Consider the following 18,927-nt stretch of genomic DNA (forward strand, 5'->3'; position numbering starts at 1 on the left):
AACAGAGAACCAGGCACCTAGCGCAGAAGTGTCTAATTACCCTGACCTCTACCAGCAGGTCCTGCTAACAAATGCTCCTGAGATTTTCTCTCCATTACTAAACGTGACTAAGTCCAAATGCTAGCTGCTAATGCACACTACAGCCTGTAGAGATGAAACACAGAATGTCCAAGACTGGCGTAAAATATTTCAGTGGAAAAGGAAACTGCTGTCGCAGCAGTCTTATGGTGACTAAATCTGGGGGCTGGGTCTTAGTGGGGGGAGTCAGCGTACATTTTCTTTGCCATTGTGTTGGCTCAAGCATTGGCACAGCAAGGCTTTGCCAAAGTGCATTGGGGACCATGCGTCTGTCTGTACTACTGCGTCTGTGGGCAGGATGGAGGGCCCAGGTCATTGTGGGCAGACAGCTGTCACACCCACTCTTCTCCCAGAAAGGAAAGGACACATATCCACACGCCCTCTGGGGACGTGGGAAGTGTGGGAACCTGGAATCAGGGAAAGGCGGCTTTTCAGCAGAATAAGGGGACTGTATTATAGGGAAGGCGTGGGCTTTGCTTCTGCATTAGCTTTTAGTTTGAACGAAAAAGAGGAGAGTGTCAATTCCAAGAATTCAGATTCCCTAATTCTTTTGTCAGGCCCACCAAGTTTTTCTTTGGGGGATTTAACCTCTGCCCTGCCAGCTATAGAAGTGGGGGCAGCTCCCTCCTGGAGGTCACACCCTGCACAGCATCAATCCTTCTCTGCAGTCATGACATCCCTTCCCCCAGAGGACGCACTGGGAAGGGGACCTCCCTCCTCCACTCCCTCCTCTCCGCAGGGCCTCATGTACCCTCGGCCATGCTTCCTACACACTTCCCCACAGGTCCTATCGCAACATCCTACACAATGCCCAGGGATGTCAAAAGCAAAACACCCCACCACCCCAATACACCCCCCGGGTTTAGGGGGACAATCACAATTGACCCTATGCAAAATCTGGCTGGGGGGACCAGAATGCCCACCTGAGTCACTGGTACTGGATTAGAAACAAAAGAACAGTCAGACAGCAACAAACTCCATTAGTTCATTTATTCTGCATCAACTTCATGACCATGGGTTACTCCTTCCTTCCTTCCTTCCTTCCTTCCTTCCTTCCTTCCTTCCTTCCTTCCTTCCTTCCTTCCTTCCTTCCTTTCCTCCCTCCTTCCTTCCCTTCTCTTCCCCTTCCTTCCTTCCTTCCTTCCTTCCTTCCTTCCTTCCTTCCTTCCTTCCTTCCTTCCTCCCTCCCTCCCTCCCTTCCCTGCCCTTCCCTTCCCTTCCCTTCCCTTCCCTTCCCTTCCCTTCCCTTCCCTTCCCCTCCCTCCCTTCCCTTCCCTCCCTCCCTCCCTCCCTCCCTCCCTCCCTCCCTCCCTCCCTTCTTCCTTCCCTCCCTCCCTCCCTCCCTCCCTTCTTCCCTCTTTCCTTTCTTCCTCTCTCTCTCTTTTTTTCATATAGATCTTGAGGACATTGTTAAAAATTCTATCATGGAGATTTCTTTTTAAAAAATGAGGTATTTGGCTTACTGTCCTAAACAGTAAAGGTTTAGACAAACTGCTAAAAAATGGTCTAGCAAGTAACACAATGAAAGTGACTACAATGAAACATTCAACAGACACGCCCTGGCAGTGCCCGGCTGTGTGACGCCCTGAGACTCTTTATTGCAGCCACAGCACACCCACCCGCCTTATGCCTGAAAGCAGAACCCAGCCTGCTTGTCCTGAGGGCAGACACGCTCCCCAGAACAGACAGCGAGGAGAACAAAGAGGCGAGTGAGGACAAGAAAGATGGAGACAGAGGGCTCATTCCTACTGCCCCTGTCCCCACGCTCACCAGAATCAGTTGTGGGTGATCCCCACTTCTCTTGCTTGCAAGTCACCTTAGGAAGACATGTAGAAGCACAGCAGCGTCGGCATGGACAAGTAAATTTATGTGGAACCACTGTGAAAGTTTAGAATGCCGCGAGCGTTCGGAGGAGAGCAGTCACATAAAAAACTGAACGACCAGGTTGGCCAGGCCCAAGAGGATGATGAGGATGTGGAAGATCAAGGTGGGCCATGTGAGCCGGTCTTCTTGGTGCAGAGAAATTATGTAGATGAGAGACGGGTAGATAAACACAAAGGCCAGGCCACAGGCGGCTCCTGAGTATCTGCAAGAGGAAAAGAAAGCTCTTGGGGTTAATAGCCCCTTGCCTTCTGCTTCCCCTGGTGTACAAGTAAGGTCAAGACCACACAATTCAACCCCCCCCCCCAGTCTGGGGTAACAAAATGACCTGATTCATAAGCTGTTGACAGAAAGCGCTGGAGTTCAAGTCATTTCGCTTGCTAAGTTAATATAAAATATTGTTTCCTGTCCATCTTTGTGGCATCTGCTCAACAGAGAGATTTCATTCCTCTCTCAAATCCCTGTCGTTCCTGAGTCTCCGGGTTGTGGCTACTTCCTCAGAAACATCTGCAGATGGGCTTTCTATCTCTGATCTTTCTGAACTGATGATGCATTCTGGGGTTCTGGAAGGCTGCGAGCATCCTGCTTAAACATGAGGACAGATGAGGACTCCCGCATGCAGCACAAATGTCAAAGATGTCAACAAAGACACCTAACCATAAGCCTGGCGGGGACCCGCACCTTCTCTTCCTCCTCCTCGGTCTCCCCGGGAGTGGTTTGCTAGGAACTTGTGAGTAGGTTATATTCAGGGAGCACTTTGTTTCTGGCTACGTTCCTCGGTAAGGTTCTTCAGAAACTGTGGCTTGGCCCTGCTCTCCGAAGGCTGAGAGAAGACCCCCCTAAACCCCGGTGTCCACGAGAACCGGAGGTCGCAGCCCTACCCCCGGTCTACTCAGTGCTTTCTCCAAACATCACGGTGTTTCTGAGGAATGAGCCGCCTGGGTCTAACCTTTCACCTGCACTCTTCCTTCTGACTACAACCAATACTGAACTAGGTTCCTGAGTAGAAATGGGTTAAAAACGTTGGGACTCAACCTTGACATCTAAGAGACCTCCCAGGTGCCCCAAGAAGTTATATGTTATTGATTAAACATAATTTTTTTTTGATTGTTTTGGGTAAGAAGAAAGGAATACAACAAAAAATGAGAAAAAGAAAAAAAAAAAAGAAACAGGTGCCCACAGCTAAGGGATCATGGTGCTTCTAGTTAGAAATTGGCAGAATGGAAGATGCCAAGCACGGAACGGATGCCAGGGAGCTCCCCTTGCGTGCTACTGGTTTTAACACTGAAATCTCACATCATTGCATTAAACTGGAACAGCAGCAGGAGAAACAGGAGAGGAGGGCGGCGCAGCACAGGCACAGCCCCCCACAGGCAGTACCTGATGATCCCGCCGATGTTTGGGTAGAAGCAGGCCATGGTCACTCCGGCTCCCACAATCAGGAGATTAAGAATCAGCACGTGGAAAATGCTAGACGTCGCCAAGAGTTTGGAGGAAAGAAAAAAAACAAAACAAAACAGAAACAGGCCAATTATGACCATTCCTATGAGAATGTGATTCATTAGTAACATCTTCAAAATCAGAATGCCTTCAACTTGGCAATCAAGTCTCGGCAGAAATGGAAGGCACCACACCAGCCCCGTTGGGCCGTGCCGGGCCGTGCCGGGCCGTGCCGTCGGTCAGGGACAACTTGAGACATGGGTCAGAGTTCACACTCTTTGATCCATAATTCTGTTTGGAAAACCCTCAGAGAACAGTCAACTCATGAAGAAAGCTATCACTGTAAAGATATTTATGAAAAAACAAAACAAAACCCCAGAAGTATCCTAGATACATACATAGCAAAGTAACAACTTACTTGATGGATGATATTAAAAATACTTATCTTTGTTTACCCAGATAACAACAACAACAAAAAATCCATCTAGGCTACTTGGGAAAAAGCTAGTTAGATTTTTTACTCTACAAAATAATCTGAGAACACTGAAAAAAAATATCGGGAAGAAATACACTTAAAAAAGGCTATAGAGATTGTGTTAAGATTTGGGATTTGGGGTGATTTCTTTTTTCTCTTCTATATCTAACAAAGTTTCTATATTTTACAATACTTTTTAAGGGGTTTATTTTACTTTTACAATGAGATAAATTAAATTAAGGGAATGGCAGAATGGGCAGGTTTTTATTTTTCCGAGTCAGCCACTTACTGCTAATTCAGTGTCTACCATGAATTGAATATCGACTAACTACATGAACTAGAGTTAACAATTCAAGGTTCAGGAGTCAATTTGGACACAAGTTGATGTAGACAAAATCAGCATCAAGAAATCACTCCAATTCCAAAAGATATGATTCTTAAAAGCCAAACGGACACATGAAAGCAACTTCTGGGCTGAAGTTATCGGAGGTTAATTAACCCCAGATAAAGATGACAAAGAAGATTATACAAGTAAGTGGTTAGTCATCGATCATGATGAATCACAAAGACACTGAGACTCTAGCCCTTAAAGAAGCTTCTGAGCTCTGAGAGGCTGGCTGGGCCTTTGTTACTTCTGTATTATGATAGGAAACAACTTTGTGTCTTTTCCAAAGTAGTGGTTCTCAAAGTATAACCACAAACCCCAGAGACATTCCAGCACCCTTTCAGGAAGTCCCAGAGGTAAAAATTATTTTCATAATCACCCAAGACATGACTTGCTCTACAGAAAGCCATGGTGGGCAGAAGCCCCCCCCCCCCCAGCACGGGCAGGGCAGGAGCAGCCATGTGTGCTATCCTGTGCTCTTCCGTGCCAGACACTCTACAAAAAGTTGTATTGAAATGGTCCCTGATGAAGAAGTAAACAGTATTAATATACCTCCCGTGTGGAACACATATCTTTCTACTGCTCTGTGTGACGCAACAGGAAGGACACAGTAAGTGTACCTCTGCTGTGTACTTGAAGGCCTAGGTGGTCTTGAGCAGGGCAAGCTGATGCTTTCCCCAAAGAACGCTGTTTTTACCGAAAGGCAGACCAGGTTCTTCCGACTTGGGTATTTGGCAGACAAATACTGATATGAATGAGTGATTCTTGTCATTTCAAGGAGAAAAACTGGTTAGTAGTATGTGTTGCCAATGATAAAACTGGAAATCAGACATTTGGAGGGCTTGCAGTTGCCACCCTGAGTGCAAAGGTTTTCCAATATCTAAAGACTTTTATAATGAAATTGGTGGTGGTATTAACAAACGTGTGTTTTGATGCTTTATAACGAAGCATGTCAGCATTTGGAAGATCTGCAGAACTCAGTGAACCAATATGTTCTGAATGACTGACTAAACATGATGTTACAAAGTCATGCATAGATAAACAATCCAAAGTGTAAGATAGACCAATGGGTTTTAATGTAACTGAGTTTCAGACTCAACTAATCTTAAAAGAAATACTATTTGTTAAAGTTTGGCAGAATATCAAAGAAGACTATCCACAACTATCTGAAAAGGCTATTAAAAGTACTCCTTTTTCCAACCAGGTGGGGCGTATTTTCTTCATATAGTTAAATGAAACAACATATGAAAATAGTTTGAATGAAGAAGATAAAAGAATCCAATTATTATAAACCAGACCTTAAAGAGTTTTGAAAACACAAAAATTATTTTGGAAACAGTTATTATTCATAAATGTTCTTTTATGTTAACAAGCAATGGTTTTATTATTGCTTTTTCAAGAAATTCATGGTTTTTTAAATTCTTGGTTTATAAAGTTCCTGGGGGATCCTCAATAAACTTTAAAGGTTTATCCAAGAGTGTAAAGGGGTCCCAAGACCAAAAAGTATGGCCCAAAGTATTTAGTGTGTGGAGTCCCCGTAACCGGAGGGTAAATGACAGTGTTCTTGGTGGCAGGGGAAGAAGTGTAATGTGAACACAAGGGAAATTACAGGCTTTTTCCAAGAAGAAACATTCCAACAGCCCACATTATGCAAAATAATGGCAGACAACAGACATAGCTATCTACCTAGAATTTTTCCCTTTCTGACGTCACTGTATGCATTTCACTTTGGTGAAGATAAGCACAGCCTGGGGTAAAATGTAATAAGTGTCTCATGTTCGCTGAAATCCACTCTTTCCGACAAGCCTGGTGAGGACTGTAGCTGCTGCTAGTTCCCAGAGGCCTGGTGACTCTTGAAATTGTATGGTTTTTAAACCAACACATTTATAACTATTTATTTATAACTATTTATTAATGGGGGACAGACTGTATCTGTTCACTTCAAATAAGAACTAATGAAGACCATTTGTTGGCTGGTTACTGTAAATGTCATTTTTTTCTAATTTTATCCAAAAGTTTTCCTCATTTATGATCATTTATTCCCAATAAAACAGTTAGGATTGGTGCTTTTCACTGGGATGAATCTATGGCAGAACTGACCCTGAGAGGAGGGTTAACCAGGGTCATGAGGAAGTTTCAGGGAACCCCGAAGGAGCCTATGGAAATTTCTCTGGGGTGAGGGTGACTAGTGCGAACAGATTTCCACACAGACTCACAACTCCTCCGTCACCAATAAGAGACTGAAAAGTACATCAGCTGTTTCAGAAGCAAAGAGTTAAAATTTGCTATGTATCTCACCTCCAATGATCCATGACCATTTATGTAAAAATGCACAAATGTTAATAAATACACAAGGATACAGCAATAACCAGTAATTCAAATAAAAGAGCGGCTTCTCACTAGCTAATGCGGATTCTACATATTGCTAGCTTTTTGGCGATGTGTAGATTACAACAGCAACTAAATTCTAAAATAAATAAAACTGGCTTCAGACCTAATATCACTCTATCAGAAGGAAGGAACTTTAAATAGGTCTGGATGAGGGAGTATCTTCTATTTTTAAAGTTTTTCAGGGACAAAGAACAGTAACGATCTAACCTTAGTAACCAATCTCAGCAGGGAAATTTTTACAGCAAGAGGGTCCGTCACACTTTCAGCGGACCCATCTGCACAGCTGTTGGCTGTCACACATCTTGGTCAAGAGAAGAACCTCACCTGGGGTACACCTCGCCGAAGACTTGGCCCAGCAGCTGGACCCGAGCCAGGTAGCCCAGCAGTGGGTACACGGTCATCATCTGGAACAGCAGGAAGATCCTCGCGATGAAGGACAGGATGTCACTGCTGGGAAAGTTGTCTAAAAAGTTCTGATCCAAGAAAGATAATGAAGTCGTGTTAAAGAGCAAATCTAACACACACACATTGATAACACAGAAACAACTTCTGCTTATTCTGAACATAGGTGCCACTCAAATTATGGTTTGTGGACTGCTGTCTGTCCGTGAACAGTTTGCTATTCTTCTTCAGTGAATGAAGTTCAGAAATTAATGGTGTTTAAGAAACTTTCGGCCCTGGCTGGTTGGCTCAGTGGTAGAGCGTCGGCCTGGCGTGCAGGAGTCCCAGGTTTGATTCCTGGCCAGTGCACACAGGAGAGGTGCCCATCTGCTTCTCCACCCCTCCCCCTCTCCTTCCTCTCTGTCTCTCTCTTCCCCTCCCGCAGCTGAGGCTCCATTGGAGCAAAGTTGGCCCAGACACTGAGGATGGCTCTGTGGCCTCTGCCTCAGGCGCTAGAATGGCTCTGGTTGCAACAGAGCGATGCCCCAGATGGGCAGAGCATTGCCCCCTGGTGGGCGTACCGGGTGGATCCCGGTTGGGCGCATGTGGGAGTCTGTCTGACTGCCTCCCCGTTTCTGGCTTCGGAAAAATACAAAAAAAAAAAAAAAAAAGAAACTTTTACAGAAATATGACATTGCCATATTTTTATTCTATTTTACAAAAGTATCTGTCTGTAATTGATCTGACATGGAACAAAAAAACCCCAAAAACCTTGTCCTTCAGACAGTATGCTCTACACGGTTCAAGCATATATTTGTCTGAATATATTCAAATAACTTATTTAATGGAATGCTATTCCATCCTTACTAGCTCTGAAGCTCAGTAGCCTTTCAAAGTCAAGATTATACAATGAGGTGAGTTAACCTATCATTCAGTATCATTATTCACCATCTGTCACTATATAGAAAAGGATTTATATCATGATTCTTTTCTATATTTTAATTCAGTATCTAAAAAAATAGTTAATCACTTGTTTTTCCCCCCTTTTCAAATAAAATACCACAGATATTCCTATTCCCAAGGGAGCAAACTTTCCATGGGGTTGTTCACATCGGGGGAATTTTCAGCAAATATCTGGTTGCCAAAGAACTTCTGGAATCAAGGGAACCAAGAGAACATTTCAAGCTGTCCTAACAGCAGGAACTCAAAGCCATTCCTCCTATGAAGACGAGAACACCATGGACACTGTGATGCTGAAGTAACCTTCACAATCTGTCTGTGATGAGTCACACTGTTTAACCCACTGCTCTCCATCAGACAGATGTCTTTCTGGCCAGAAGTAGTCACCCGTGAAATGTTATTTTTTTGTGAGAAGCTCGGCAGTCACATTCAACTACGGACTATGTTTTATGCCTAAGTTAATGTAACAATGGGTCAAATCAAAGAAAATATTACCATGTATGGCAACCTTTTAGTAAAAAGATGTTTATGCTGTTCTTTCCCTGTCTGCTGCCTGCTGTCCATGTGGTACCAAAGTAAGTGACAGCAGGAGCTGGGGAACCAGGACACCACTGGTCTGGGACACCTCTAGAGCTGGGCTTTGGAACACAGGGGAGTCAAGTGTATCCTCCATGGAGGTTTTGTAAATCCACTACTGCAACCCTCTCCGCACAAGAGAAAACATTGTGTGGGGACAGGAATCATCTGTTAGAGCAGTGGTCCCCAACCCCCGGGCCGCGGACTGGTATGGGTCCATGGGCCATTTGGTACCGGTCGCAGAGAAAGAATAAATAACTTACATTATTTCCGTTTTATTTATATTTAAGTCTGAACGATGTTTTCTTTTTAAAAAATGACCAGATTCCCTCTGTTACATCCGTCTAAGACTCACTCTTGACGCTTGTCTCGGTCACATGATACATTTATCCGTCCCACCCTAAAGGCTGGTCCGTGAAATATTTTCTGATATTAAACCAGTCTGTGGCCCAAAAAAGGTTGGGGACCACTGTGTTAGAGTGTCTCAGGTGACAGACAGCACGAGGCAGGTTTTCTCAGAGAGCCCATCGAAAAACCTATGGCAGTTGCATCACATCATTTAATGGAAGAGGAATCAAGATCAGGGACAGTGGGTGAGGGTTCCTCAGTCTGTGCTCTGGTGTCACCTGCCTGCTGTGCGCGAACACAGGTACCACAGTCACACGGGGGGGCATACACAGTCACACAGGGGGTACACAGTCCACATGGGGGGTACATAGTCCTCACAGGGGGCATACACAGTCACACAGGGGGTACACAGTCCACATGGGGGGTACATAGTCCTCACAGGGGGGGTACACAGTCACACAGGGGGGTAAAGTCACATGGAGGGGCACACAGTCACACGGAGGGGTACACAGTCACATGGGGGTACACAGTCACATGGAGGGGTACACAGTCACATGGGGGTACACAGTCACATGGAGGGTACACAGTCACACGGAGGGGTACACAGTCACATGGAGGGGTACACAGTCACATGGAGGGTACACAGTCACACGGAGGGGTACACAGTCACATGGAGGGGTACACAGTCACATGGAGGGGTACACAGTCACATGGGGGTACACAGTCACATGGAGGGGTACACAGTCACATGGGGGGTACACCATCCTCACGGGGGGTACATAGTCACACGGAGGGGTACACAGCCCTCACCTGTTCTATGCAGTCCTTTGATAACGGTGGTGAAGGAAAAGAAGCAAACACTAGGACTCCAATGTAGAGATAAGTCAGTGTCACCAGCATGTAGGCAATGGACAGGTCCCTCACCTGGAAAGAGAGAAGGCCATTGTCACCATACTAACACATGTGTAGAATTCTGTCTCCACTGGGTGCATACGGAGACTGCCAACTACGAGATTTATCTTTTGCATTGTGTGTGTGTGTGTGTTGTATACATGAATCTTCTAGCGTCCAGCTGTTCAAAGAAAGTAATTAAAACAAAATTCATATACCTGACCGATTGACCATTTTTTCTTTTCTTTTTTTTTACCATTCTGTAGACTGCACCCTAAGCTACCTATTGGCAGACTTAAGGAAGTTAACATAAATGGTGTTTTAGTATGATAGAAATTCTGGCTTAATTTCTTTCTTTTTTAAAAAAAAAATTATTTGATAGAGCGAGAGAGAAGGGCAGAGGGAGGAGCAGGAAGCATCAACTCCCATCTGTGCCTTGACCAGGCAAGCCCAGGGTTTCAAATCGGCAACCTTAGTGTTCCAGGTCGACGTCCACTTTATTCACTGCACCATTATGAGTCAGGTAATTCTGGCTTAATTTCAAAGAAGTAATTTATTTACCAAGTTATAAAATATTTAACTGAAATAATAAAGCTCAGAGATGACAAGAAAGCAAGGATAAGGCCCCTTTAGTGTGGCCTATAGAACAAAAATGTTTTTCTTTGAGTAAATTAACTTAAAAATCTTCAAAGCAAATCTTCAACCAAAAAGAGACTGGTACACAATAAAATACATTAAATAAGGAAGGAAAACTAGTTCAAGAGCGGACAGTAGGCAGGCATGAAAGACAAGCTTAATAAACCTAAACAGTAAACACAAGGAAATGAAAAGGCAGCTGCTCAAACAGCTGCATAATGTCATTACTGGAATCAGCAAAAAATGCAGGACACGGAATCAAGGGGCCGGCTCCCTTCCATGCAGTCCCCACCCTCCCAGCCTCCCATTCCCACGCAGAGTCCGGGACATTCAGTGCAGCCAGCTGTCGACGCCAAACAGAACAGATCGCCCAGCTCACACAATCTGGTCCCCATCACCGCTAATGTGATGGCCGAACAGTTCAGCCTGGCCTCATGACAGCCATAAAACAGCTCGTTTTTCATTTTAAACACAAATGACTTTGAAACCTAAGAAAACACAGATAGAATAAAAAAATTTTTTTTAGATATGTTTTTACTTTAGTTTGATAACACAAGCAGAAAACTGGATATTTTCTGGTATTAGGGGAACATTTATGATTTGGGGGATACCCTCCCTTCTTCAATGGGCTACAGCAACAGCAGAGAGTGGTCATTTTGATGTTGATAAATTCAGTCAAAAAGCTAGGAGCATCCCTAAAGGAGGTCTAAGTTGACATCCATTAGGCGGCGACTGGCCTGTGGGGGACCTGGGAACCTGGATGGTGCAAGTGGGGTCCCATCTTCTCAAAGAGTGGCTGGTCATTTAGGGTCGAGAAGGACACACTGACCAAACCTCCAGGGGGCTCCAAGTTCTCCCCTTGAGTTCATGAAGCACTAGGCTCATCTCAGACCAGGCTTTAGTCACCACTACGGTGGCCTCATGAGCTTGTGCAGGTTAAACAGAAATGAAGCAGGAAACTCTTATTTTCCTATCAAAGAGGAGCAGCCTCCAAACATGATGTTTCCCCTCAACCTCCTCAATGCCACTCAAGAACAAGGTAGTCTTGTAGAATGGAAATCGGGGGCCCAAACAGCTGAGGTTAGCAGTTCTCACGGCATGTTGGTATCTGAACTACCGTACCTCTGGGCTGGCCCACACCACTGACTAGCAGTGAGATCCCTGGAGGCAGACACTGGGTCTCCATGTCTCCATCACTCAGGACCCCCCGGCTCAGGAAACTCGGAGAAGATTAATAACGATGTTGGCTACAATTATTAGTGCTTCTAAGGGCGCTGCAGGTATTACCTCATTTAATGTGGGTACAATCATTTTCCTCATTGGATAGAGGAGCCCACCAGTACAGTGGGGTTCCAGAGCTTGCTGGTGGATACCAAGTTGAGAAGCTGGTGAAGTCACCTTCCAAACCAAAGTCTTTCTGGCTCCAAATTGCACGCCCTTAGCTACGACAATGGAAAACTGATAGTCTCTTATGCGTCGTGTCAGAGCTAACCCTGACCCTAATAAAAAACAATCAAGAAAATAACAAAAGGGCTAACAGGTCACGGATAACAAAGGGCACATGAGGCATACATACAGACGCAGGAGAACTACTAACACCAGAAAGCCCTGTTTTATAGAAGACCAGATGCACATTCGAGAGAACCAGGCCTGGAGTTAGTTGCATATCTGATTTCATCTGAAAATACTCCAAGGACCAGAAGTGCTGTTTTAGTATAAATGCAGCTGAGGTTTAGCACGATCCCGGGGAACACGCCACCTATGAACAGTGTGAACAGCATGTGCCCCTGTGGGCTTGTTGTTCTCCGGCGTGGACACCAGCCATCCCTGTGGGAGGCCAGGACATACAGCCTCTGAGAAGCCCACTTCATTGAAAATGGTAGAAAAACCCATCTTTTAGAAAATGAGGCTCCAAGTAAAAAATATGTATTTAGCCCTGGCCGGTTGGCTCAGCGGTAGAGCGTCGGCCTAGCGTGCGGAGGACCCGGGTTCGATTCCCGGCCAGGGCACACAGGAGAAGCGCCCATTTGCTTCTCCACCCCTCCGCCGCGCTTTCCTCTCTGTCTCTCTCTTCCCCTCCCGCAGCCAAGGCTCCATTGGAGCAAAGATGGCCCGGGCGCTGGGGATGGCTCTGTGGCCTCTGCCCCAGGCGCTAGAGTGGCTCTGGTCGCAACATGGCGACGCCCAGGATGGGCAGAGCATCGCCCCCTGGTGGGCAGAGCGTCGCCCCTGGTGGGCGTGCCGGGTGGATCCCGGTCGGGCGCATGCGGGAGTCTGTCTGACTGTTTCTCCCTGTTTCCAGCTTCAGAAAAATGAAAAAAAATAAAAAATAAAAAAAAATATGTATTTAAATAGAGGCACACATGACAGATAGTCTGAATAATGTGTTAGGAGTCCCACCTGTAAAGAAAGACCGCACTCTGCGTTCTGCGTGAGCACCGGCCTGCAAGGCTGGTCGCAGAGGAGTGACAGGAAGAATGTCACCTCGGACCCCATGGCACAAAGGGCTGGGGTACGTCCCTGCTTGTCAGATATGGCTCTAATGTGCTCCACACGCCATTCACAGTGCGGTCCTGTCCAGCGAGGCACTTACCCATGACAACGCCAGACACTGACCACACATACCACCCCAAACATTTACAGAAAAGCTTGTGCGGGTGTATTGTTACATAAATTACACAGACCCTTGAGAAACAGAACGTAAGTAAATGAAGACATGAAGTCTTTCAGCGTGTCTTTAAAGAACTAAGCAGGGCATAACACTAAACACAGACACGAAACTGAACAAAAAGGCACTGTCCAGCTTATGAACTGGTGTGAGTCAGACGGGCTTCCCCTCTGGCCAGAGAGGCACCTCCACTTCAGAGCTTCAGGGGGCATGGCCATCCCCACAGCACAGCATGTGGGATGGTCACAACGCTCGGACCTTCTGAGGAAGCTGTGGTCGCAGCTGCGCAGGGCCCAGGCTCTGCCCCCACCGCGAGGCTGTCCGTCTCACCAGGAACAGCTCGGTCAGGAAAGACACGGATGACAGAGACCCTCACCAGTCGCAGCGTGAAGTCCCTGCAGAAGGTGTGTGCTTGACCAGACACACAAAGGAAACGGGTCTCCACTTGTCGGGAAAGGACCAGAGCAGAGCTGATGCAGACCTGGTGCTGAAGGCTCCAAGGCTGTAAGCTTGCCAGTTGGTCCTGGATAAAGGTTCCAGACAACGGTCCACAAGTGACTCGTGGACCTGTATGGTCCGTCCTTCAGAGATGGGCGGCCCACTTCCATCAGCACCGAGCAGCTGGAGTCTCCACTGCAGATGCTCACAGGGCTGTTTCAGTGAACTGATCGTCAGTTGTTAAAAAAAAAATGACTGTGCAGTGTGATCACAATGATCAACGGGAAAATTATGATTGTGCCGTGACCTTTGCCAATGCTTCTCCAAACATTAAACACTCTGTCACTGTCAGCTACAAATGTACAAGGAACTGAAGAACACAGTCACCCCGAAGCTTACTCAGGATGCTAACACAACATTTCAGAAACACTGAGAATGGAGGTGTTGTGTCTTTGGGTAGGTGATGGGGCCTCCCCTCCTCCAGGTGTGATGATGGGGTAGTGCAGACATCTTCCAGCGCTTTGGCCAACTCTCATGGTCGTTTCTTCAACGCCAGAGTCAGCTTCTGACATTTCCCACTGTCTCTCTATGCTGTGACGTGTTTCTGGGACTCGTCCCCTGGTGACCATCCCCGGGAAGGTTCTTTCTGTCACTTGCTCTGGGGCATCTTCTCTCTCTCTATGGCGATCACCTTGCTCATCCACGCTGGCGGGTCTGTGCAGCCCCCCACCAGCTACACACCAAGAGGCTCTTGAATGGCGGCTGGGTCCACATTCCCACAGTTGGATACTTCCGTCACGGCTCCACCTGTGCCTGTGTCTGACTCAGACGTCATTTAGAGCAGTGGTCCCCAACCCCTGGGCCGTGGACTGGTACCGGTCTGTGGGCCTTTTGGTACCGATCCGCAGAGAAGGAATAAATAAACTTACATTATTTCCATTTTATTTATATTTAAGTCTGAATGATGTTTTATTTTAAAAAAATGACTAGATTTCCTCTGTTACATCCGTCTAAGACTCACTCTTGACGCTTGTCTCGGTCACATGATACATTTTCTGTCCTACCCTAAAGGCCGGTCTGTGAAAATATTTTCTGACATTAAATCGGTCCGCAGCCCAAAAAAGGTTGGGGACCACTGACTTAGAGGGCTATCACTGTTTATTCTCCTGTTGTTGCACGTTCACCTCTGTTTGCCATTCTCTCTTCTGAGTCCCTATTTTTTAAAAATATCACGTGGGTTTACACCTGGGGCACAGGAAGCAAATCGTCTGGGAGCCTTGCAGTCTGTGTAAGGTGAGTGACAGGCACAGTGACCCATTACCGACAGACTTGGAAAGAAGTGATGTGTCACTAATCACAACCTGCCTCTGGTATTTATGGAGTGATTTGTGAATGGAAGGGTGAGTAGCTGCCACTTAATGCAAACACTCACAGTTCACATCCTGGGGTGGCTAAAATTTGAGCCATGTTGTTGGGGGCATGGAGGTAATCTCACTAGACCAGGCTGACACTCATGTATGCAGGAGCTGTGCAAAGTGATGGCTGCCTGGAATTTAACTCATTGTTTTAAGCCTGGGTTCTAGTAATAGAAACACACACGAGTGTTTAAGATAAAAGACATGAGACCAGCTCCCGAGGTGTACAGGTGCTCTCTGCTCAGTCACTGAGGAGACCAGTGGTGAAGTTTAAGAAGTGTGCCTCACGGGTAGAATGAGCCAGCACGTGAGAATCCTACTTCACAAGATGGGATTCTGGGGCACCTGGTCTAAGCTGGCACAAGAGCACGGCTGATAAGGATAGGCAGCTTACTTAGCTGGCACAAAGGTATGCACTGTTAATGACATGCACTCTTCCGGTGAAGATGAAATACTTTCCACACGTCTCCCTACACTTCCTAACACTCGGGGAGACAGCTCAGTTTCAGTGGCCATGTGCCACTGGGGTACTTGTGAGGGAGCAGGGAAGGGGCGAACGGTAAAAGGCATTAAGTGTACCCTCAATTTTTCTTCTCTATCCGAAGTTCTAAATATTGACTCAGGATAAGATTTTCTTTCCTATTTTTTTTTCAAAAGACGTAAGTACAAGTACAAAAAGACAAAACATTTCCAAGAGAAAACAAAATCTAAAGTGGGAGGAGAAATAAAAACTCTAAAAATACATTTTGCCTAAGAAAAGTTGCAGCAAATGATAAGAGAATTTAATCCTGGAGTTTTTCAAGTAACACAGCAAAATCAGAACCAAGAAGAGTTACTTGACCCTCTTGTCAAATAATAAGAGAGAGTTCAACAGAGAAACCTCTTCCTAGACATGGACACTGAAGACTTCCCTCCTCACAGCCTTTGTGTGAGGCTGTGTGAGGGACAGTGAGCACTTTAACAAAGACTGGCCCAGGTACAGTTCCTGTAAAACAATGAAACAACGTTCTACACATGGCTTTCTTATTGACTGTGAAACCTCGTGAAAAGCCAGGTTCAACATTAAAACCTAGAGCAGCAGTGAGGGAAGAGAGAAAGGCAGAACTGATGGGTTCAGTTATGCATTTTCCTGGGCGTGTCTAACTTACTAATACCACAGGAAGAAATCCTGGGGGAAGAATTAATGTGTTCTCAGTGTAAACAAATTTAAAGGCCCCTGAAAGAATCTGAGGGGAGACAGTCTCTCTGTTAACAAAGATCCAGTCTGTAAATGTCAGGACAGAAAAGGTATGAGGTGCAGAGAAAGCCAAATAGGTCTAGCCCCTATTATATGCCAGATCACGTTAAACACTTCTCCTACTTTGTAAAATTTAATTATGATTAAAACCCTGAGTGGTCAGCATCAAATAACACTATTATTTCATAGGAAAAAAATTAAATCTGAAGGTCACCAAGTTAGAAAATTTGGAAAATTCAGATTTACTTAATTCCACCTCCATTCATAGGTAACATGCCAAATGCATGCTACCAGGTAACAGAAAGATGAAAATCGAAGAGCTTGACCTACATTCTTGCCCTTCCACTTAGATTTCTGCCTTCTTAATGACTCTGCCAAACATTACTTCAAGCCTTCTCAGAATCCCCAGGCACAGTGAATGCTTCCTTCCTCCATATTTCAGTAACAACTGTATTGACCTCTATTTGAGCTTCATCATGATTTTTATTTACATTGTAATAAGATACCAAACTGAGTTCAAAATCTGTAGATAAGGCCACAAGTAATTGGTTAATTTCTTCCTGCTTTGGGCATAGATTGCTCTTCTTTTTCTAGTGTCTTAAGATAGAAGGTTAGGTAATTGAGATCTTTCTTCTTTTTTGATGTAGGTGTTTATAGCTATAAATTTCCCTATAAGCACTGCTTTAGCTGCATTCTATAAGTTCTGGTATGTTTTATCTTCATGTTCAGTAATGTCAAAGTATTTTCTATTTTTCTCTAGTAATTTCTTTTTTGACCAATGGGTATTTTTTAAAGAATATGTTGTTTAACTTCTACATATTTGTCAATTTCCCAAGTTTCTTTCTGTTATTGATGCCTAACTTCACTGTGGTCAAAGAAATACTTGGTATGATTTCAATCCTTTTAAATTTATTGAGACTTGTTCAATACATGGTCTATCTTGGTAAATGTCCCATGTGCATTTGAGATGAGTGTCCATCCTGCTGTTGTCTGAGAGAAGACTTTTATAAAAGCCAATTAGATCAAGGAGTTTTCATGTTTTCTATAACCTCACTTACTTTCTATTTGTTCTTTCAGTTATTAAGGGACGGGTCAGGGAATCTCCAATTATAACTGTGGATTTGTCTACTTCTCCTTCCAGTTTTGACAACTGCTGCTTTATTATCTGGGAGCTCTGCCATCAGGTACACACACATTTAGGATTATTGTGCCTTCTTGATGAATCAATCCCTAAAGATCATTATGTAATGCTCCCCTATATTTTGGCAATATTCTTCATTCTGAAGTCTACCTACCTCCTAAAAGAGCCACTCTACCTGCCTCATATTCATTCTCTGTATGGCATATCTTTATATTTAAAATAAGTTTCTAATAGACAACTTACAGTTAGGTTTTATTTTTTAAATCAGTCTGATAATCCCTATCTTCTAATTGCAGTACTTAGACCATTTTTATTTAATGTAATTATCAACATTATGGGGTGCATATCTATTATCTTCCTATTTGTTTTCTATTTGTGCCATCTGTTATTGGTTTCCCTTTTCCTGTCTTTTAGATCACTTGAGTATTTTGGAAGATGTTATCACCACTAGTGGCAAACGATGGCTCATGGGAAAATCTGGCCAATTGTTTGTTTTGGTAGATAAAGTTTTCTTGGAACACAGACACCACCATTTGTTTACAGAGTCTCTATGGCACTTCGTGCCCCAACAGTGGACTTGGATAGTTAATATAACAAAGATCACATGTCCTGCAAAGCCTAAAATATTTGCCCTCTGAGCCCTTACAGTAAAAGTGTGCTGACCACTCCTCTGTGGTTTACATTTAAAAATTAAGATCCAGTAACAAAAATCAATTCCTCAGATAATTACTCACATTGTTTTCTTGGTCCTTGTTGTTCTTTAAGAGTGTGATAATACAATTATGAATAAAGAAAGCAAGGGTAAGCACTCCAGTCAACTGTGGAAACTGAAATCTTATCTCTAGGAGAAAAAGAGAAGGGGGGAGGAAACCATATTAAAACTGACAACTAGAAAATGAATGTAGTTGCCAAAAGTTGATTATGAAAAACCAGTTGTCTCTGTTCATCCAGGGAAGGAGACTATTTATGCATCTTTGCAGTGAGCCTCAAGGCTAGCATTCTACATGAGAAAACTACTTGAAAAGGGAAAGGAAGGAGTCAAGAAATGACTGCTGCGTGGGGACTTTCACCAGCTACTCTGGCTGGAGGTCACTTAGAGCAGGAGTCAATGTACAGTTGTGAGCATGCAGAACACAGACTTGAGTCTTGTGTCATTATTTATTAATTATTGTATTATTTTCCATACAAACACCTGCCAACCTACTTTTGCCCCACCCTGTGTCAGTTATTCCTGTTTGAAGCCGCCTAACCAGTATGGCAAGCAAGTTCAAATCCAGGGTCTATAGAGCCCCTCCTCTTGTGATACTTTGCTAGAAAAATGCCTTCAGAAAAGGACTCATGGAAGGGAGAACTGGTCATTTCATATGTTTTAATAGCTAATGTAAAAAGCGTTGCTCAAAAACACTGGAAATAAACGTCTTCAATGGAGGGGAATAGCTACATTATGATGAGTTGTTCAGTGACATGCAGTATGTGAGAATTAATGTACTAGAGAAAGATTTATGTTACGGCAAATGTTCATGATTCAAACAACATGTACAGTGTGATTTTACTTTTACTTAAAAAAGTGGGTGTGTGCGTGTGCA

The 18,927-nt window shown here is 44.5% G+C and overlaps 1 protein-coding gene across 2 annotated transcripts in view; it reads right to left on the reverse strand.

Annotated features, from left to right (window-relative positions):
* Positions 1-1,638: 1,638 nt before the first annotated feature.
* SLC38A9 (solute carrier family 38 member 9) overlaps positions 1,639-18,927 on the reverse strand; it is a 60,608-nt gene continuing 43,319 nt past the window's right edge. For both annotated transcript variants that reach the window (XM_066240846.1, XM_066240838.1), the window contains 5 exons: positions 18,076-18,182; positions 9,726-9,839; positions 6,975-7,123; positions 3,340-3,429; positions 1,639-2,164 (listed from right to left, as the gene is read on the reverse strand). In XM_066240846.1, coding sequence (XP_066096943.1) covers positions 1,999-2,164; positions 3,340-3,429; positions 6,975-7,123; positions 9,726-9,839; positions 18,076-18,182 — 626 coding nt within the window. In that variant the 3' untranslated portion in view covers positions 1,639-1,998. The remainder of the gene's footprint in view (positions 2,165-3,339; positions 3,430-6,974; positions 7,124-9,725; positions 9,840-18,075; positions 18,183-18,927) is intronic.

This window comes from Saccopteryx bilineata, chromosome 1 (genome assembly GCF_036850765.1).
Source record: "Saccopteryx bilineata isolate mSacBil1 chromosome 1, mSacBil1_pri_phased_curated, whole genome shotgun sequence".
NCBI classification, from domain to species: domain Eukaryota; kingdom Metazoa; phylum Chordata; class Mammalia; order Chiroptera; family Emballonuridae; genus Saccopteryx; species Saccopteryx bilineata.